General features: G+C 42.2%; 1 protein-coding gene across 3 annotated transcripts in view; it reads right to left on the bottom strand.

Annotated features, from left to right (window-relative positions):
• The window catches only part of PIK3R3 (phosphoinositide-3-kinase regulatory subunit 3), a 71,079-nt gene extending 54,280 nt beyond the window's left edge, over window positions 1-16,799 (bottom strand). Inside the window, exons 1-2 of one of the 3 annotated variants that reach the window (XM_004620536.2) lie at window positions 16,566-16,799; window positions 15,648-15,757 (exon numbers count right to left, since the gene is read on the bottom strand). In XM_004620536.2, coding sequence (XP_004620593.2) covers window positions 15,648-15,753 — 106 coding nt within the window. In that variant the 5' untranslated portion in view covers window positions 15,754-15,757; window positions 16,566-16,799. Of the gene's footprint in view, window positions 1-15,545; window positions 15,571-15,647; window positions 15,758-16,565 lie in introns of those variants that run through there. The other 2 variants (XM_055138578.1, XM_055138580.1) reach the window with 2 other exon arrangements.
• Between the last annotated feature and the right edge of the window lie 6,409 nt (window positions 16,800-23,208).

Raw genomic sequence — 23,208 nt, 5'->3', positions numbered from 1 at the left:
ACCCACCAATACTCTGGGATCATTCCTGGTAGTGCCTGGGGGACCATAGGTGGGGCTGAGGATAGAACTAGAGAAAGCGACATGTAAAGCAAGTGTCTAAATCCCTGTACTATGTCTACAGTCCCATGATACTTTCTTAAAATTACATTATATTTTTCTTTGCAAACCTTTTTCTCAAAAATTGTCTTAAAACAAAACAATGATGAAATAATAAAAGATTCAAGTACAGCAAAGAAAGAAACAGTGTTGGAAAAACTGGTAACCTATAAAAAAAAAATGAACTCAGACCTCTATATCACACCATTCACAAAAGCCCACATAAATTGATTAAAGACCTTGGTATCAGACCTGAATCTATAAATAAAACTGATTGAAAACATAGGCAGAATTCTTCATGATATTGAGTCTAGAAGTATCTAGAAGCATCTTCAGTGATTCAGTGCCACTGGTCAAGTACAGCAGATGGAAGCAAAGATTGATGTGAATATGTGCAAAAAGGAACCCTCATCCATTGCTGGTGGGATGCCTCCTGGTTCAATCTCTTTGGAAAACAATGCAGACACTTCTCAAAAAAACTGAGAACTGAGTTTCCATAGGGTACAGCAATTTCACTTCTTGGCATCTATCCCAAGGACTGAAAAACTCTACTTGGAAAAATGTGCTCCTATGTACACTGCAACACTATTCACAATAGTTAAAAATCTGAAAACAATCCAAATGTCCAAGGACAGATGACTGGATAAAGAAACTACAGTATAATACACACAGTGGAATATTACTCAACTATATGAAGTGACAAAGTCATGCAAGTTGCCATTATGCGGCTGGATACAGAGAGTACCATGCTGGATGAAGTTAGTCAGAGAGGGGCAGATGTGGAATGATCCCTCTCATTTGTGAGATATAAAGAAATAGGGGCCAGGAAAAATAGTACAGTGGGTTCAATTCCCAGCACCACATATGGGCCCCTGAGGCCACCAAGAATGATCCCTGAACACAGCACCAGGAGTTAAGCCCACAGCACTACTGGGTGTGGCCCCAAAAACAAAACAAAGTGAAAAATAAACACAGAGGGGATGGAGTGATAGCACAGCGGGTAGGGTGTTTGTCTTGCACTCAGCCAACCCGGGTTCGATTCCCAGCACCCCATATGGTCCCCTGAGCACCGCCAGGAGTAATTCCTGAGTGCAAAGCCAGGAGTAACCCCTGTGCATCTCCAGGTATGACCCAAAAAGCAAAAAAAAAAGAAACACAGAAAGGAAAGAATAGCCAAAGGCAACAGAAAATGAGACCGGTCTACAGAACTGAGCTCAAGCTCACCACCACAGAGGGACTTGGGGGGTGAGGGGCGGGGGCAGTTGGAGAAAGGGACACTGAGAAAATGGTTGGAGGCTGCAGACACCCTGAGGAAGGGTGTGATGTCAGAATATTATATACATGAAACCCAATCATTTACAGGGTTGTAAATCAAATGCCTCAAATAAAAATTTTGAAAATAATTAAGAAGAATGATATTAATTAAATCAAAAGTCAAAACATTAGATTAAAATAATAATGTGATTTTCCCTCCCTCTATGCCATTTCCCAAGTTAGAGAAAGAATTCCTTATGAGTTCAATTCGTTTGTTTGGTTTTTGTCCATTCACATGACAGAACTGAAATAAACAGCAGTTTCTTCAGTTAAATGCTTTAAAGATTCTAAACATGCTAATGATGATGATAACAATTACTTTCTGATATCAGCATATATTTTCAGAACTTTCCTGCTCCATAATAGGATAATTAAGACGTGGTAAGTTTTAAACATATTTCATATAAACAAATAAAATACTTATTTTTTTATTTTAGGGGGTGAAGCAAGATAGTTTCTATTATAAGTTATTTACAAAGATGTGGAGGGGCTAGAGTGGTAGTACAGCAGGTAAGGTATTTGCCTTGCACATGGCTGAAATATTCTGGGGTTATCACAAGTTATATTGCCAACAAGCAAGTTAATGAAAACCAAAAATTATTTCCAAGTATTTATAAAACGAGTAACTAGAACCAGGGCCAGCGCAATTGTATAGCGAGTAGGGTACTGGCCTTGAATGTGGCTGACCCAAATTCAATCCCCCAAATCCCATACGGTCCCCCGAGCACACCAGGAGTGACTGCTGAGTGCCACTGGCTGTGGCCCGCCTCCCCCCAAAAAAAGAGTAACTAGAACCAAAAAAAATACTAAATATAATTTGTTTTATTTCTTACTATAGGGGCCATACCTGACTGTGTTGAGAAGTGGGAGCCATGGCCGGTGATTCTTTGGGCGTTACTAGGGCAGCCATTCAAGCAGGACTTAGGAACCACCAGATTCACAAACCTGGTGGTGCTTGAGAGCCGCTAAGTCAGTCTTCTCCTGGCCATGCTTGATGGAACACACAGCAGGAGATCAAACCCAGAGCTTCAACCATGCAAGGCATGTGCTCTACCACTCTGAGCCGTATCCTGACATATATATATATATATATATATATATATATATATATATATACAAACACACACACATAGATGTTTTTTTTGTGGGCCACACCTGGCAGTGCTTAGGAGCTACTCCCAGTGCACAACTAGACATTCAAGACAGGGAAAGGTAGCAAAGAGCAGGGAACATATATCAATTCGTTCTATGAGGATAGCATTATTACCCTCCAGGAAGAGGGGGAGACACAGAAAACCAGAAAAAGAACACAAGAGAAGAAAACTTCAAACCAACATTCCTTATGAACAGAGCCCAAAATATGATGCCAACAAAATTCTAGATTAAACCAACTCTGAAAGGCCGGAGCAATAGTACAGCAGGTAGAGCATTTGCTTTGCATGTGACCAAACTGGGTTCGAGCCCCGGCATCCCATAAGGCCAGGAATAATTTCTGAGTACAGAACCAGAAGTAGCCCCCAAGCATCACCAGGTGTGACCCAAAAAGTCAATAAATAAATAAATAAATCGACTCCAGAAACACATGAAAAGAAATCTACATCATGACCAAGTAAGATTTATTCCAGGAATGCAATATATGTTCAACAAACAAAAATTAATGTGATATCATATATTGAAAGGATAAGAATTTTTTATATCATAGTCACTGTCATTATCACTGTCATCCCATTGTTCATTGATTTACTGAGCGGGCGCCAGTAACATCTCCATTCGTCCCAGTCCTGAGATTTTAGCAGCCTCTCCTTACTCATTTTTCCCAAGGATTAGAGGCTCTTTTCAGGGACAGGAGAATGAGACCTATTATTGTTACTGTATTTGGCATATTGAATACACCATGGGGAGCTTGTCAGGCTCTTCTGTGCGATATTTTTATATCATAATAAATGCATAAAAAGCACTTTCATGGGGCCAAAGCAATAGTACAGCGAGTAGGGCTTTTGTCTTCCATGCACCAGACTCAGATTCAATCCCCAGCATCCAATAATAGTCACCTGAGCACCACCAGGAGTGACCCATGAGTATCACCGGTGTGACCCCAAAAAAATTTGTTTTAATTAAATTGAAAATACTAGATACAAGGACCAAGAGGATTGGCCCATTGCTGGAAGCCTGCTTCATGAGCAGAGGGGAGAAGGCAGATGGAATAGAGAAGGGATCACTAAGAAAATGATGGCTGGAAGAATCAGTCGGGATGGGATGTGTGCTGAAAGTAGATAATGGACCAAACATGATGACCTCTCAGTATCTGTGTTGCAAGCCATAATGCCCAAAAGTAGAGAGAGAGTATGGTGAATATTGTCTGCCATGGTGGCAGGGGAAGGGTGGGAGAGCAGGGATATACTGGGGATATTGGTGGTGGGGAATATGAGTGTGGAGGGATGGGTGTTTGATCATTGTGTAATTGTAACCCAAACATGAAAGCTTGTAACTATCTCATGGTGATTCAATAAAAAAAAATTTTTAAAGAAAGAAAAAGAAGAAAGAAAATACTTTCAGGTGTTGGAGAGATAAGATAGTGGGTACGGTGCTTATCTTGCACACGGCTGACTGGGTTTAATCCCTGGCATCACCAGGCATTGCCCCAAGGGGCCTGAGCACCACCAGAAGGGAGGGCTGCTAGATTTGGCCCACACAAGCGAAAATTTCAGATTTGCAGGGGCCAGTGAGATAGTACAGCAGGTAAGGTGCTTGTGTTGCATGCAGCTGACCCGGGTTCAATCCCTGGCATATGATATTCCACCAAACACTGCCAAGAGTGATTCCTGACCACAGAGCCAAGAACAAACTATGAGCACTGCCAGTAAGATCTAAAAAACAGAAAAATCTTCAAATTTTAAATTGCATTAAAAAAATCCTACCTTCCTTACTCTAATATAAAAAAAAAATTCATTTTTTTTCTAGGTTTTGCTTTTCACATTTGTACCTTTATTAGGGACTACTATATATATGAAATAAACAGAAATTCCATGTTATTATTTTCTATATAACCAACTGTTGCTTTGTCATTTATCATTTAATCCACAAATCATTTCCCACTCATCTTCTATATTCTCACCATCAGTTTCCCTATTCCCTACTCCAAGGGATTCCATTTCTGGCCTTTTTTCCATTCCAGTGGCTGGTCTATCCTGTGCCAATGCCACATTTTTTATTAGTATGGCTTAATAAACACACTACCTAAAAGAGCAAATTATCCTAATGTTGATTAATATCTTGTCATCCTATATAAATTCAAATGGAGTTTATAAAGTTACATGAAATATTCCACCATTATAGTAGTCCACCCCATTTGCCAGGTCATTTCCAAGACCCCCGATGGCCGCCTGAAATAATGGAACAGTACTGAACTACAAATACATTGGGTTTTTTTCCCTATATATGTATGTACCTATCGCTTGGAAAACACTAAAAGGGACAAGTCTGTACTTGTAATAAATATAAATAAGAAAGTTCAAAGCAACTGAAGAAAAGATAAGTAAAAATGTGAACTAATGTCACTGTCATCCCGTTGCTCGAGCGGGCACCAGTAACATCTCCATTGTGAGACTTGTTAACTGTTTTTGGCATATCGAATACGCAATGGGTAGCTTGCCAGGCTCTGCCATGCAGGCGAGATACTCTCGGTAGCTTGCAGGGCTCTCTGAGAGGGGCGGAGAAATCAAACCCCGATCGGCTGCATGCAAGGCAAACGCCCTACCCGCTGCGCTATCGCCCCAGCCCAAACTAATGTCCTAAAAGAAAAAAAATTTTTTTGCTTATTTTAGCGCAGCATAAAAGACAAGTTATTGGTTTCAACTGTCTCTAACTGTGGATCCAAATAAAGTGTGATTTTTCCATTAACTACTGTAAAAATAATATTTAATTATAAATGATTGTGTAAGGATAAAAAGAAATTTAGATGGACAAATTGGTTTATATTTATATTTGAAACCTATTCTAGAAGGTTTCATAATTCATCTTGCAAAGGTACTTGAAAGCTATCATATCTTCTATTTCTTTCAAAGCAGTCTCAAATGTTACTCTAATTAGAGATCTGGAAATTATGCTGGCTCCATTTATGGTATCTTAGTCTATTCATTAAAAATAAGCAAGGATCTTTTTTGTTGTTGTTGTTATCTGGGCAAAGAGCCCCAGAAATATGATATACTGGTATATTTAGAAAAAGTAATTCAGAAAGAACAGAAAAAAAAAAAGATTATCTTATCTACCCTTCATAATAGCCTAAATTCAAATATTATCTCTAAGTCTTTCTTCCACTCTTCTTTTGAACTTCTGAAGTGTTTGTGAGTATCACTCTTTTGATGATTATCTATTGCTCATATTATTATGCTCTTCTGGGTTTGTTTTCCTACGCAAAATATTTAAATTACAGACAATATAACTATTAAATAAATAATAAAATATCTCTCCAACATTTATAAAATTACTCTTAAAAACTCCTTTAAAGTCAAGATAATAATCCTGGCAAATATATATACAGACAAGGTGATCAATTCTTTCTGAACTTGGAAATGTTTTTTTACCATTATGCTTGAGACAATCCCTAGAATATTACAGCTGATCATTACTAAATCTGTTTCAAACATATAACTTTTATTACCTTAACATTATAAAATAAGTACTTTAAAAGCCCTTTATAAAATTAATGCTACAAAATAATTTTATGTAAATGTCTTCACTTACTCCCTCAATGCCGGGCACCAACCACTCTCTTGTCCCAGTCCCAACTCTTGTCCTTTTGCCGCACCAGCACAATAAATCTCTCAACTGTGAGGAATCAATCCAACCACCTGCTTTCTCTATTCCAATACCACAATTGCTGAGTTCTGCTGAAGATAATCACAAGCTGAAAATCTATGTCACTACAAATTTACAAGTCTCTAATCTTCAGATTATTTACCCAATTAGTGATTATCCTGTTCATCTGTACCCCTTGATCAGTGAACTTTTCCATCCCACAGTGATCAGTGGCAATTCCAAATCTGAAACACAACACATCTCTTCTCTCACAATTGCAAATTCAAAGGAAAAAGGAAATCTGAGCCCTCCTAGTTCTCCAACCTACAGTTTTCAAACCCATCTTCTAAATGTTGCATAAGTGATTCCCAGACATAGTATAGCAGGTAGGGTTCTTGCCTTGCACGTGAGTTTGATCCCTGGCATCCCATATGGTCCCCCAAAACATGCCTGGGGTGATTTCTGAGTGCACAGCCAGGAGTGGCACCACCACCACCAAAAATAAATAAGTAATTCCCAAAATGGAAATAGTCTGAGTGAATGGGACATCAGGCACAACTGAGGGTAGGTGGAGACACTTTCTGTTTGTTAACGTAAATTTCCAGGGGAGGTGTTCAGTGACCTTTTCCTGAAAGGGGGGCAGTAGGTCAAGTAAGTGTGGAAACCTCTGTGTTAGATAAAGGTATCTCCTTTCCTGAGGATAATAATCCCACCTAATCTTCAAACCTATCACCTTACTATTCATTAAATCACACACTATATATTGTGCGAGTAATTTAATACGTATATATTAATATATATATAGTGAGGGTGATCTCTATCACCTTCAACATAATAACTCTACCACATATTCAACTTTTTCTTTTTGCTTTTTATTTGGGCGCCACACTTGCCATGCTCAGGAATCACTCCTGGCAGTGCTTGAGGGACCATGTGTTCAATCTGGGATTGAACCAGGATCAGCCACGTCCCTTACACAGTACCTTTACATCAGGCACAAGTTCCTTAGACAGTACTCTGTCTCCAGCTCTCAACTCTTCAATTAAGAAGAAAAAAAAAAATCCTGTTACTTTAAATCTAAGTGTCTCTCTAGTCATCTTTCTGCTTCACTCAAATCTTTCTGAAAATGGGGCTGGGGCTGAAGAGACAGTAGAGTGGGTAGGCGGCTTGCCTTATGCAAGGCCAATCCAAGTTCCATCCCCAGTACCTCATATCCCCCCACACCCCTCAAGCCCTGCCAAGAGTGATTCCTGAGTGCAGAGCCAGGGGGAAATCCTGAGGACTGCCAGGTGTGGTCCAAACCTCCCCACTAAAAAGAAAATGATCCATCCTTTTAGTCTGTTTCCTCACCTCACATCCATTACTCGGGATATAGTATGATTTGATTTCTACCTACCCCATTCACTAAAATGTCCTAAGATGTTCTCAATAATAGCTTTCTATATTTTCTAGAAGAAAACTTTTTTTGCTTTTATTTCACAAAATTACTTTTTTCACACTGTCTTTCTTTTTCTTATTGCTTTGTTGTTTGTTGTTTGGGAGGCACACCCAGCTGCGCTTAGGACTTACTCCTGGGTCTGTATTCAGGGATCATTCCTAGCAGTGCTGGGGGAATCTTTTGCAGATCAGATGCCTGCAAAGCAAACACCATGCTCTACTCTTATCTCTCCAGTCCCACTTTTTCACTCTGTTAGATCATTTTTTTTTCCTTCTTGAAAATCTCTTCCTATACTTCCTGGAGTCTCATATCTCTCTTGTTTTCCTTCTGTCCCTGCTTTCAGACTTGAATATAATCATGTCAGGTTAGCATAATGTTTGAGAAGTTCCCAACTACCTATGAAGACCCAATGTTGTATGAGGCGTGCACAGCCTGGTCCCTACCCATTCTCCTAAGCTCATTTGCCCACTGCACCTCTCACCCTAGTCTCTCCAGAGCATTTAAACTCTGAAATAGTACAGCGGGTATGGAGTTTGCCTTGCACGCAGCAGACCTGGGTTCAATCCCCAGCATCCCCCAAACACTACCAGAAGTGATTCCTGAGAACAGAGCCAGGAATAACCCCTGAGCACCACCTGGTGAGACCATAACACACACACACACACACACACACACACACACACACACACAGAAAAACTCTGACAGGCCTCTACTGTTCTGGGGGATTTTTTTAAAAGCCACACCCAGCAGTGCTCAGGAGTTACTCCCAGCCCAGAACTTATGTGCTGCTCCTGGAAGAGACCATGAGATACCGGGAGAGAACCTTGGCCTCCAGCTTGCAAAGCATGTACACCAAACCTTTGAACTACCTCCTCAGTCCATTTATGGCTTTTTGTACTTCACAGACTGCCAAATCCTCCTCTCTGTACTCTCTCCTCCCTACCCCACTCCTACTCCCTATTCTTACTTCCTAACTACATTTTTTTTTCACAATTTTTGTGCCACACGCTGCTCAGGGGATTACTCCTGGTTCTACCCTCAGGAATTACCTGGCGGTGCTCAGGGGACCATATGGGATGCCATGAATGAACCTGTGTCACAGAATGCAAGACAAACACCCTACCTGGTATACTATTTCTCCAGCCTTTCAGCTACAATTTTTTAAAAACTCGAGTTATGTGTGTGTTTTATTGTTTGGGGGCCACATTTGGCTATGTTCAGGACTTACTCCAGGCTGCGTGCTCAATTCCCAGCACTGCATAAAATATCCCCTGAGCACTTCCCAGTGTGGCCCAAAAAACATGAGGGGGGGGAGAATGAGATAGGTAAATCTCTCAGGCAGTCCTCAGAAAGTCTAAGAAACCCCTAAAATTCTTGTCTAAGTGAACAGGTTGATGCAAGGCGATAGGATGTGGTGGTACTGCTTGAGCCCTGAGGTGCTTAGGAGATCAAGTGGTAAGTGGTGCCAGGATCAAATGGGGCCTGCAACATGCAAGCAAATATCTTTACAACCGTATTCTTTATACCTCTCTGCTCAATATTCCTGGGCCGTGGCCCCAGCCCCAAGCATACTTCTTATGAAACAAGGTGAATAAACTATATTGTAGGAAAATCTAGTCTTTTATAAGATTAAAATATGGCATGACTTTTCCATCATTTGATATATTAACATTTGTTCTATACTACAGTATCACTAGAAAGTGCCATCAAACTCCTAAAGAAAATCTACCACAGAAAAGCTAAGTTTTTATCTAAGAGGAACTAGTGAGGGGCTTGCCTTGCACACAGCCTACCTGGATTTGATCCCCAGTAACCCATATGATCCTCTAAACATTCCCAAAAGTAATTCATGAGTGCAGATCCAGGACTAACCCCTGAACTCGCCAGATGTAGCAAAAAAAAAAAAAAAAAACACCTTAAAAAAAGGAACTTGTGAAATTATCATAATTATAAAAAACTATCCAAACATAGAATTGGAATGCCCAACCTACAGACCACAAGGTTGCAGGTGACCTAGTTTTTCAGTGAGTCTTAGCAGATATTTTCCCCAACTGTGGTGCCAGTATGTCAGTTCTCCACCAGAATGTTACTTAATCCAAACTTTACCACGATGAAAATATCAAGTATGCCAGGTTAAGCAAATTTCCTGAAACAATCTTTTTTCAGGCTTTCAAGAAGTCGAAAGATAGTTTACTGGTGGTGGCTATGAAATGTGAAGCAGTCGGGTAACTTCTAGATACAGTAGTTCTCAAAACCTAATTCAGATCTTATTCAAGATCCTTTTAGAATGCCCATGAGGTCAAAAATATTTTTCTAAGTATTACTAAGACACTGTTTGCCTATGCACACTCATTCTCTCACAAGTCTACAGTGGAGTTTTCCAACGGCTATTAAGCATGATAGCTCAACAGACTGAATACAGGGACAGATTTGGGATTAAGTACCTTTCACTAAGCCAGATATTAAAGATTAAAAACTCAAAGTTATTAGCAAGAACATAAATGCATTCCTTTCTTCTCACTTTTTAAAAATTACAGGGATTCTCTCATTTAAAAAATGTATGGGTTCTCAGTACCAGAGCAATAGTAGCACGGGTAAGGTATTTGCCTTGCAAGTGATCGACCTGGATTCAATCCCTCTCATCCCAGATGGTCCCCAGAGCACCACCAGGAGTGATCCTTGAGCAAAGAGCCAGGAGTAAGCCCTAAGTACCACCAGGTATGGTCCAACCACCACCGCCCCACTCCGCACACACACACAAATAAGTGCTTTACTATTTTTAATGGATTATTTTTTAATTTCTCACTTTGTTTTAAATATCTAGAATAAATAGCAAGATATAACCCACTTAAACATTAGTACTTTTGAATTCTCAAGTTCTAAGAATATAAAAGGGAGGAAAGAATGTAAAAAGGTCTCAGGGGCCAGAGAGATAGTACAGCGGATAGGGAACTTGCCTTGCACACAGCTCACCCAGGTTCAATCCCTGGCATCCCATATGGTCCTCAAAGCATGACCAGGAATGATTCCTGAGTGTAGAGTTAACCCCTGAAATATCACTGAGTGTGGCCCAAAAACAAAACCAAAAAAAAAGGATAACAACTTGTGGAGATCAAAATATTGAGAACAACTCTTCCAACCTTTATTTTTTTGCTAGAATATTTATTTATCTATTTTTGCTTTTTGGGTCACACCCAGCATTGCACAGGGGTTACTCCTGGCTGTACACTCAGGAACTACTCCTGGCAGTGCTCAGGGGACCATATGGGATGTTGGGAATCGAACCCAGGTCCTTCAAGTGCAAGGCAAATGCCCTACCCACTGTGCTATTGCTCCAGCCCCAATACTAGAAAATTTAAAGTTTTAATTTTCTAATTACTACTTGAAGGCGACTCTAAAATTAATTTCAAACACTAGTCTTGGTAAGAACAAAAAAGCTTACATCTTTAAAAAAAATTATATCCATTAATTTTTTTTAATTATTACATTTTCTCAAAATAAAAATAACAATGTCAAAAACAAAATGTGGGGCTGGAGCAATAGCATAGCGGGTAGGGTGTTTGCCTTGCACGCAGCTGACCCAGGTTCAATTCCCAGCATCCCATATGGTCCCCTGAGCACCGCCAGGAGTAATTACCATGCAGAGCCAGGAGTTACCCCTGAGCATCGCCAGGTGTGACCCCAAAAGCAAAAAAAATAAAAACCCTAAAATGTGAGCTAACAGATTACTATTACTATCTATCCAGCACTCAGAACAAACTTATGACACTTACATATTCCCAGAGTTCCTATACCAAAATCAGGAAATCTAGAAAGACCTATCCAACAACTGCTTTTTGTTTTGTCTTGCTTTTTAATTTTTTTTTAGTTGAATCACTGTGAGATATACAGTTAGGAAGCTATTCATGGTTGGGTTTCAGTCATACAATGTTGCAACACCCATCCCTCCACCAATGTACATTTCCCACCACCCACCTCCCCAGTTTCCCTCCCACCACCCCCACACCTCTCATTTTTCTTCTTTCCCTCTCTCTCCTTTTGGGCATTACAGTTTTCAGTAAGGTACTGAGAGCTTATCATGTTTGTTCCTTTATCTACTTTCAACATGCAGTTCTTATCCAGAGTGACTATCCAACAACTGTTCTGCTATGAATAATTCCAACTCCCAAAGCATAGCAGGACTAACCAAGTTTATAATTAATTAATTCTCAGTACCACAATCTTTACATTTCCAACATATGAAACTATATATTTTATCAAACAGTTCATTTCTACTGTTTCTGAGAAATACAAAAAGATTAAACCATTATGGGGTTGGAGAGATAGTACAGCTGCTAGGGAGCTTGCCTTGCATGCAGCTGACCTACGTTCAATTCCCTGCATTCCATATGGTCCCCAGAATACCACCAAGAGTAGTTCCTGAATGAAATCCTAAAGCATCAATCACAGGTGTTGCCCCCCCCCAAAAAAAAAACCCACAAAATTATTTTGCCATACACCCAAGAATAGCCATGGAATGAGGTGACCAGTACTTAAAATAACTCTTAGGTATTTAACACCTAAAATTAAACTGTGTATTATTTGCAAGACCCTAATCAAGCAAAGGTGCTCATAATAGGTGGGGAGACAATTCAATTCCATAGGGACATATGTGTGTGTGTGTGTGTGTGTGTGTGTGTGCGTACATATATATGTACCTATAATTAAGTGCATAAACCACTCTAGATGGAATGGAAGTTCTAAGAAGGCTTAGAAGGAGGAACTACTCTAATAGTCGAGGATCAGGGAATATGTATGCTGATAAAGAAAGCATATAGTCTGGGTCCTAAATATACATCATTTAAACAAGTGAAATGGGGCCAAAGAGATAGTACAGTGGGTACTATCAAAGTGAAATGCAGTCCAAGAAGAGAAAAAAAGCATACTTTCAAGGAACAGAAAATACAAAGTAGAACTTGTAATGGGCTCCAAAAGGAGAAAGGAAAATTAAGTTGAAAGCAAAAACAAACTTATATGATATGATAAGCAGTGTGAGTTTTGATTTGTTGTTGTTTTCTGTTTTCAGTAAACTGAAAATGAGGGTTTGCTCTTTCTTTTTTGTTTTGTTTTGTTTGGGGGCCACACCCACCAGCAGTTCTCAGGACTTAGTTCTGACTCTATGTTCAAGGATCATTACAGGCAGAGCTCAGGGATCACGTGGTATCTGGTGTCAGAAATCGAGCCCAGGTAGGCCGAGTGCAAGGCAAGTGAAAAATCAGGGTCTTTAAAGTCATAGGAAGTTCTTTACAGTCACTGGAAGATTTACTACTGAAGGTAAATCATCAGAGTATATTTTAATAATACCTTGAGGGGGTGAAAGAGAATACAACGGGTAGGAAGCTTGCTTTGCACAAGACCAAATTGGCTATGGTCCCCGGCTTCCCTTACAGTCCCCCCAGCACCACCAGGAGTAATCCCAGAGTGCAGAGCCAGAAGGAACCCCTGAGGATCGCCAGGTGTAGCCCAAAAACAACAACAATAGTAATAATAATAATAATAATAATAATACTTTGGATTTGACAGAGTAGAAATGGTACAATAACTAAATTAACGTATTGATCACATCAATCCAGGCAGAAAATAGTAAAAGCTTAATCTGGAAGAGACAAATACAAGACATATTGCAACTTCTTAACCAGTAGTCTAATAGCTTTTTGTTCAGTTTGGGTTTTTGGTTCTGGGATATCCAGTGGTGCTCAGGGCTTACTCTTCGCCCTGTGCTTAGGCACCACTCCTGTCCTGGTGCCCAGGGAACCATATGCCTTACCCACTGTACTATCTCTTTGGCCCCAATTTACCTAGTATTAAATATTTCAAAAACACAGTTTATCACACAAAATAAAACTGGCTTTTTACATTGTTTTCATTAAAATCCACTTACCTAAAATTCAATTAGGGAGTAATTCAGCATACTCATTTTTTAAAAGCATTTTAAGGAATAACTATAATCTACACAAAGGCTAACAAATGGGTAATAAAGAACAGCATATACATATTTTCAATATTCTGACAAGAATCTAAATATTCAAAATTTCATTCAAGGATAAACATTTTAAACATAAAAGTTTATGTCCATGGGATACCCAAAGTTTGGACCAAAATTTTCCATACAAACTTATAAGACCCACATCCCTACATAATTATTAACATCAACTTTTCTTAAAATCAGTTTTGGATAACTCAACTCAACTTGGCCAATCTCCTTACTAGGCCCATATATTTCAAACACTAGTGCCTTCATCATTTTCTCCCCTCCTCCCCACTCATCTCTCCGCCCAACAAATTCCCTTTGTATGTCTACAAGGCAAGATACTATATGATACAGTATGATCTAAGGTAGTGTAAATACATAATTGTTAAAATGAGAAAAATCTAGAATTATTCACCTCACTTTTTACAGGAGAGGCACTAATGATGTATTAAATTTCCATTTACATAAATGATAAATGCATCTAATAAATTTGATGCTTAACCATCAGGGGGAAACAAAGAGGGAAATACACACAATAGATGGGTGGTAGATCTTACAAACTTTGCAAAACACTGAAAAGCTGTATCTGAATTGCAGTCACAATTATAAAAGCAAATAAAGAAGATTCCAAAAACGAAGGTAAAGGAAAAACCTAAGTTATCATTAAGGCTGAAAGGGTTTGCTCAATATTAGTATTAGTTTTTAAATAGAGCATCATTTAACAGTATGACTAATTAAAAAAAACACAAAGAGAATAATTCACTGTTCACAAGGACATAGAAAATAATTCTACATGCATTCTATCAGACAGTAATACTTCACTACACTTGCGTGGACTCAAATCCTTTCAAACGGTTCCAAAAATACAGTCTTTTCATAATTGAGATTCCCCAATGACACACAATGTTTTCTGTAGGCTTAGCTAAGACATTTTTTTTCAAATAAACAGTTCACCCTTTACAAAAATAAGGAGCCACAAAGGCCCTCTCCTTAGTCAAAATCATTACATAAAGCACTGTCTATAATTACAAACAGGGTTTGAAAATCTGACAGCTAATAATCATAAAAAGAGGTTGACTTTAAAGAAAAAAAATTACCCAACTTTTCCATTTTCCCTTCCTACCAGATAAAGGTCTCAGACAAAGCACTAAAGTAAAAATACAATACATGTATACTTTACATTATGTGTAGCCAACCTACCACATATATGTATATATCACATTGATTCACACATACACACGACAAAAGGTTCCTTCTTTCTTTTCTTAATAATTGAAGTTATTTTAAACGCCCCCCCCATAAATTAAGCCAAATCATGCTAAATTAAAGAGTAATAAAATCCTGCACGTATATCTCTCTGAGCGATTAGATTCTGAAAAGAAAAACCTCAGACTCAGGCCATGACTGAATCAGAACGCCCAGTCCCTGAAAAAAAAAAAAAATCACTAACCGGCATTTGGTTTTCATATAGAGAAAAAAGGGGAGTCTTAATATGCAGGCAACCCAGTTTCAGAAGTTAACGAAGGTAAAACAGAACGAACCCAACGAGACAAACGCATGAAATGACAAGCTTTAAGGAATGCCCCAAAAGGGAAAAGCTGGCTACAAGACTGGGATAGAAAGCATCCTTTCGCAGGTACAAGAATCTCTAATTGAAAAAGAAAAAAAAAAGGGGGGGGGGTGAAGGCACGACAAAAACCCGAAACGACACGCCAAGATACAGAAGTCAAAAGAAACGGTCTCTCTGCTCCCACTCCCACGCCACCCCTACCCCCACCCCCACCCTCGCAGGACAATAGCATCGGGGTCCTAACTGCAAACTTTAAACGCGAAAACCAGCAGCAGTTTTAACTGCAGCTCTCCTAGCAAATCTGCCCCTCGATTCTGCACCTAGTGCGCTCAGGAATCCTTCAGCCCGACAAACATCACCAAAAGGTCTCGTTCGACACGAATCAGACCCATCACCAGATTCGTTTTCGCTCTCCCAAGTACCTGGAGGATCCATTTCAATATAAAATATCAGTTCTGTCGAATAGGGCATCATCACCTCCCTCCAGTCTGCGTCATCGCGGTCCATACTCCACACCGTATTGTACATCGCGCTGTCAGGGGCAGGTCGTCAGGAGATATATAGAAAGCATATATAGATATAGATATATAGAATTTTTTTATCTGATACTTTTAAAAATCTAAAAAATAGATAGATCTGTAAAAGTCCTGCACGGAAATTGTACTTCGGGCTTCCAACGACCGGGACAAGTCCGGCCAACTAGCAGGACGAGGACGGGGGTCGTCCCCGTCTCTCCTACAGCACCCAGCAAAATGCCCCCCGAACTTTCAGTGGACGGGCTTTCTTCATCAGAGCGGTACCTCTGGGGGGCAGAGGGCAGAGGTGTTAAAAAAAAGCGGTTTCCCCAAAGCCCTTCTACACAGTCGCTCTCCAACGAGAAAAGCTCCCACCGCCTCCAAATCTTTCCGCGGAAGCCACTTTTGTGTCCTTCCAGGGAGGGAAGAATGAGGAGGCAAAAGAAAAAAAGAATAAAATAGCGTTGGGAGAAAGGTGATGGAAGTGACAAAGAAAGACATAAAAAAAGGGGGAGTACTGCGTTCAAGTTTCGGGGTCCCACTGGTCTGCTGAGATCGATCCCCTCAGGGGGCCAGGACTCCGGCTCCGTCCCCGTCGGGTTCGGAACCGAAGCTGCAGCAACCTCGGGATAGGGGGCCCGTCAGAAGCCCAAGCAGCCCGGCTCGGCTGGGCGCTCCCGCCGGCAGCAAGCGAGCCCGCCGCCGCCGCCGACACCCCTCACGCTCTGCCCTGACTCCAGCCACTAGAGTTTCATTTTAACGGCGCGGAGGGGGACACCCTCCCCCTCCCCCACGCTCCCCCGCTGAGGCGCCACCCAATCGTGCCTGGAAGTAGGGGTTCCGCCATCATCACCATCGCCTCTTCTACTCTATTCCGCCCCGGTGCCCTGGAGCTTCATGTCAGAGGCCCAGGCAGAGGTGCGGGGAGACTGTCCTCCATCTCGGCTCGCGACTCTTCCCACCGCTTTCTAGGTCTCGTCTCCTTCATTAGCCGTCCTCGCTCTTCCCGCACCCCCCCGCGACTGGTCCTAATGGTACGTCCCGGGCGCTGGCCGCTCGCCAGGAGCACGCGAGCCCGGCCGGGAGGGAGCGGAGAGAGGAAGGGGGGGTGAAAAGGCGAGCACACGGTGGCTTGTGATTGGCTGGGCCGGGTTGCCGGAGCCCGGAGCCTGCGTCTTTTGTCTGCCTTGCTCCAGAGAAGGAGCGGGAGACGGCTGCGCGCCCCCAGCAAGCCAATCAGGAGTCAGCCGGCGCCGGCCGGTGAGGCGCCGATTGGTCAGAGCCCAGTTACTAAGCGGGACAAAGGCAGAAGGGGGAAAGAAAAGAAGAGGAGAAAAAAAAAAAGAAGAAGAAAGAAAGAAAGCGCAAACGGCGGTTACTGACAGGCTGGGCGAGCGCTCGGGGGCTCAGGCTGCCCGGAGACAGGCGGGGCTCCCGCTGAGGCTCGGTCCGCCCGGACTAGTGAGGAGAGGAGGACCGGCTGGAGCTAAGCACCACCTCTGCCCGGAGACAGTCCGCGGGGGAGGGGAGCGGAGCGAGAGGGGCGCGTGCTGTCACTTGGCGGGACGCGCGATCTTCAGGTTCTTAAGAGGTCCCCAGGCAGAGTCCCCACCCGCAGACGCTTCGCCGCGCCGAGACAACCCTCCTGTCTGCCGTGATAAGTTGCCTGCTAAAGCAGAGGATCCCAAACCCACTTGCAGGACATTACCGCCCCGTGTGCGCATGGCCCGTGGCCCCCTGCCACCTTCCCACTGGATATCTGAGCCCGGTCCCGGCTGCTCCCCTGGAACAGTTAGGCGTTTCTTAAGGCATTTCGCAGATAATCCGTGCCTCCCACGTCTGCGCTGTCCTCTCCCCGAGGACCTTTGAACCCGAGAGAACTCCCCACACTTGAAATAAATACTGGGACGGTGCAGCAGGCCCTCGGGCTGGGTCCTCATAACTCAGAAAATAAAACGTCTTGCCAATTACAGTGAGTCTGTGATTTCTAAGCTAAGTCACAAGAGTTGGAATCCCACACCAAAAGGGCCCTAGAATTCTGTACATTTAGTCCCTCTCCCCTCCTCTTTAAAACGGATAAGTCTGTAGGAAAATGCGGAATATTTATTTGCATTTTTTTAAGCGGATTGAGGGGAGTACTAATTAGTTTGCTGTGGAACTGAATGACTGAAGAGCAGACTTGTGGCTTGTGACAGTTGTGGCTGGGCTCGCCACCCTGCATACCCTACAATCTGGTGAGGCCAAAACTTGCCCCATTTCCTCTTTACACAGGAGTAACAAAGCCCATTGTGTTTGGGTTGACAACCTGATTTGAGCCAAACCTCCCCTGAACTGGTTCTGCAGTATTGATTGGTGCCTGTGGAAGAGTTGCCACGTTTCACCCTCTACCTCAGAAAGTGGCCCTGCCTTCCTTAAAGGTGCTGTCATTGAGTTGAGCCACTTCCCAGGAACAGATGTTGAAATGTGTGTGGACTGATACAAAGTCATGGGTTAAAAAGAGTCAGTAAGAAAGAATGAATAGGCCTGAGCTAGGAATACACATCAGGGTTCTAATATGACTTCTTGCTTACGTTTCTGAAGTCCAAGTGTGTTTCAGAAGTCACATCAACTTTGGAACTTGTTACTTTAATAGGAATATCCTGAACTGTATTCCTCTGAGATAGAGGAATACAGTTCTCTGAGTCAGAGATCAGCTCTGACTGTGGCTAGCTTCCCAGCAGTCTCTTTACCTCAACATATCTGGGAGCCAGAAGTACTCACATTTGATAATTCAAGGCAGAACAATCCGTCAAGGGCAAGTGGTTTATTTTTGTTCACAGGTGTCCTTGTGTGTTTCCAAATAAAATGAGGATGGATGAAGAGAGGAAGTGTGGAAAAGATAATGGCTTTCAGATTTCCACAGCAGCTTTCTCCTGGACCACTTTTCATCATTTAATGGTGAAGTTTCAGTTTCCACTACACAAAGCAATCACCCAGGCCTTTCCCACAGCTCAGGCTTGGGGAGATGTCGTGAAGCAAGCAGCACAGCGTATAATCTAACGCTCAAGACTGGCACTTGGAGTAAAGCTGTGATTCAATCCTGCCACCTAAAATTATATGACCCAACTGTCCACTTAAATAAACCTTTGAATGGGAGACCTCCAAAGAATAATGGTGATGTAAGGTAACAGTGACTCAAAGGCGAGCAGACATGCTTTGGATGGGCTTGAACCGGTGCCCTGCAATGATGGGAAGCATCTAGCACGCACTACTGGCCTTGCTTCCAGTGGAGAAATAGAAACAGTTCTGACTGCTTGTCACCAAACCGCCTCGGGCTCTTTGGCAAAGGCAGAGTGTTAACTCTGGTGTCCTGGACCATTTCCATTTTAGAGAATTATATTTGGCCTGGGTGTGGATTAAATTCAGCTCTAACAGCTCAGACTCCTGGGTCACAACCTGCTACTTTGGGATTTGCTGTTTTTCCCCCCTTTGCCTCTCCCCTTTCTTTTGTAAATTTAAAATAGTCTTAGGTAAATCACAAAATCTGCCTTCATTTATATATCTGTGAAATAAGAGCTTGCCTTCATATTTATGCAATATGCTTAGTTTATTGTGAAATACTCAGAGAATGGGGAGGAGAGGAGCCACTTAAGTACTTAGATTTAGCAGCACCTTTCTGTAACTCCAGAATAGGTAGCATGTCCTTTCCTTTTCACTCTGGTATGGTCTTGCTATGAAGCAGTGCAAATATGCGCCATTTCCCCCTCTTATTTCAGAAATGGATAAAATATTTCTTCTGTGCACTGAATATAGGGTATGATCTCAGAGCTTTCTGTGCCAGCAGAATCAGCCTGGAATTCAGCCAAAAGTTCTTCAGTTATTAAAGGTGCCATCTGAGCACACAATATATATATTTTTTAAGTCTTGTAAAATGGAAACATACTTTTATTTTTTTTAAGGTTACTCACTTCAATACAAGAACTGCCTTCGCCTTTGGGGAAGGATCCCTGACATCCTTTTTGCTCCCTCTTTCATCATCTTTCCTGGACCACTTGTCTTGTTATAAGGCCGGCTCCAGCAGCTAAATAAGTGCACTTAATAAATAGTGTTCTAAGAAAATACTATAGATACCAGTGTGTATGGCGTGTCTGCTACTGTTGTGACTTTCCCTCCAAACAGGCACAAATGGAAGGTTGCTAGTGATCTCTGCTCCCTCACATAATCTTCATCACCCCTGAGAAGGAGATTTTACAAACACACATATGCACAGTATATATTTATTTATTTATTTATTTATTTATTTGGGGGCCACACCGTGTAGTGCTGAGGGCTTACACTATCTCTGTACTCATTGTACTCACTCCTAGAGATGCTCCCAGGATCCTATTGGGTGCCAGGGCTCAAACCTGATTGGCCGTGTTCAAAGCAAGCTCCTGACCTGCTGTACTATCTCTCCAGTACCCAGGTTTATAATTTTATTCTCAGTTTCCAGATGAGGAAATTGAAATCCAGAGCAGTGAGGAGTCACAGAGCCACTTAGTAGCAGAGCCAGGATTAGAGTCCCATCCCCTACCCCCCCACCCCATCCCTGTGTCTTAGCCAATGCAGTGCCTTTGCCACTACACTGCACAATTCTTTCTCCCCCTCATTTACTCAATGAATGCTTACTGATACTTTCAAATCTGGGAAACAAAAACGAACAAGACAGAATTGCCTAACATCAAGTCCAGGGCCCATAGAAGAGGGGCCACAAAGGAATAAACAGCTATAGGGATGTGATAAGTGCTATTATCAGAGAAATTGACAAAGTGCAACAAGAACCCCAAAGGCACTAGAGACCTCTATCCACATGCAGGAAAATTAGGCTTCTTAAGAAGGTGACATCTGGCCTGCCCCAAATGTGCATGCACTTACGTTATATACAAATTCACTCGTACATACTGCCGTTTAACTTTTCAGTTTTCCTAATCCGTATGATTAGCGCCAAGCCTAAAAGAGTTTTGCTGAAAGCTGACCCCAATATCAGATCACCTCATCAACTTTAATCCTCAACATCTTTAATCAGACTCAACAGCTTCCTCATTATATCTCTGCCTTGCCTCCTCTGATCGAAAAAAATTTTGAACAAGTCAGTCTTTTTTGTATAATCCCTCCCTCCGCACCCTGCAGTAATTTCAATTGCCCTGGAGATAAAGCTTAAACCTGACACTCAAGGTTTTGGTGATCCAGCCCATGTCCACCTCTTGCATCCATTCCTCAAACAGTCATTCCTGTCACTCCTAAGAACTAGCTCTAAACAAGTTGCAACTCTCAGGAAATTAGCAAACTTCTCCATTCAAAGACCTCACCTATAAAGTGACAAACTTCCACGTGTATGCGCTTGAGGGGGCAGACAGAGCTCACCCAGCACCTTGCAGCTTCATCTGCCTAGCCCTTGACAATATTCAAAATGTCTGCTTTCTTGGTCTACCTCCCACCACCCTCCACTTGAGTTCCCTGTGAGTAAAGAGCAAAGCTGCAAATCCTCAGGGCCAGACATCTGGCCAAGAGCTCAGTAAACAGTGAACATTCATTGAACAAATAACTCTCCAGAAGAAGGTTCTGGAAGGTTCTGGAAGATTCTCCAAGAAGGTTCTGGTTCTGGAACAATCAAGTTCATGTGACCCTGGTAATTCTTTCTGTAGCTCCTCAGCTAATTGTATTTATTTAAAATGATAAAATAGGGGGGCCGGAGCGATAGCACAGCGGGTAGGGTGTTTGCCTTGCACGCAGCTGACCTGGGTTCGATCCCCGGCATCCCATATGGTCCCCCAAGCACCGCCAGGAGTAATTCCTGAGTAAAAAGCCAGGAGTAACCCCTGTGCATTGCTGGGTGTGACCCAAAAAGTAAAAAAAAAAAAAAAAGTTAAAATAGGGACTAGAGAGATAATACAATGGGTAGGGTGCTTGCCTTGCACGTGGCCAACCCTGGTTCAATCCCTAGCATCCTATATGGTCCCCCAGCATTACCAGGAGTAATTCCTGAGCGCAGAAGTGCAGTCATTCCCGCAGGTAACTGACCCAGGATCCATGGAGTCCCAGCACCCCATATGGTTCCCCCAAGGACTCAGCCAATGTGACCTCCTCCTTGTCACCCTCCTCTTCCCCTGCAAAAAAAAAAAAATCGTGTTGTTATTGAACATTTATTTACTCCTTGTTGAGTGTTCAATAGCTTTAGTTAGGTGCATTCACTTAGTTCTAACATTTCATAATTTAGACTTTCACACACTGGTGGACCGAGAGAGGGGGAAACAGGATCCTGAGTACATTTTGGAGAACAATAATGACCTTCCTTGAGTGTCTGCTCTGCAAGTAGCATAAGATGAGCAGAACACCAGGCCATTTATACTTTTGAATGAAAAGAAAGTCACAGTGGGCATATCACTTTTCAAAATTCTTGCAGTCAAAGACATAATAAAACAGGTCTTTTATATTCCATGCTGGTGCTTCCCTTACTCAAATTATGATCTTTAACCTCTGGAGTTTGCATCATTTGCCAGGACTTCAAGGATGATGCCCCTGCAATGCGGGAGAAGGTGCAAAAGACATGTTTCTTTATTTTATTTTTGATCTTACTCCCCTCCTCTCTCTCCCTCTTTTTTTTTTCTTTCCCATTTGCTGTTGTGTTGTCCAGGGGGAGTCACATGCTTCTGTCATGCTAGGGCCCCCAAGAGCAGTGACAGGGAATGTACTACACTGATGTGGGACTGACGAAGGAGCGCATGTGGCCTGGTGTGCAAGGCAGACAATATAGTGCTGAACTGTGAACTCAGTACCACTCCTGGAAATACTTTTGCCACTGGGTCAGATGTTGAGTGCTCAGTGTTGGGTAATGCAATGCTGCTAATGCCCAGGAATGCTGAGAGCTGCTATGGGTACCCCAGTACTGCTCAGGGATCACCAGTGTCATCTGGTGCTGAGGATCAAATTAAGGCCTCACAAGACAAACTATATGACCTCTATAGTTCGAGCTATCTCCCTGGACCTGAAATTTTTCTTTTTTCTGTTTTTTTTTTCATTTTTCTATTTTTAGTACCAGGGATCAAACCCAAGTTTCATCTATGAAAACAAAGTGCTTTAAAACTGACATTCCTAGACTGGTATTTTGTTTTATTTTATTTATTATTATTTTTTTTGCGGGGGGGGGTCACACCTGGCAATGCACAGGAGTCATTCCTGGCTCATGCACTCAGGAATTATCCCTGGAGGTGCTCAAGGGACCATATGGGATGCTGGGATTCAAACCCGGGTCGGCCGCGTGCAAGGCATTTGCCCTACCCGCTGTGCTATCACTCCAGCCCCTATTTTATTTATTTTTAAATTTGGGGGCCACACCCAAGAATGCTCAAGAGTTTCTCCTGGCTCCACACTCAGAAATCACTCCTGGTGGTACTTGGGGATCATATGGGATATCAGGGATCAAACCCCAGATAGCCGCGTGCAAGGCAAG

This window comes from Sorex araneus, chromosome 5 (genome assembly GCF_027595985.1).
Source record: "Sorex araneus isolate mSorAra2 chromosome 5, mSorAra2.pri, whole genome shotgun sequence".
NCBI classification, from domain to species: Eukaryota; Metazoa; Chordata; class Mammalia; order Eulipotyphla; family Soricidae; genus Sorex; species Sorex araneus.
Note: the sequence above shows the minus strand (reverse complement) of the source record. Positions and strands in the feature narration are given on the sequence as shown.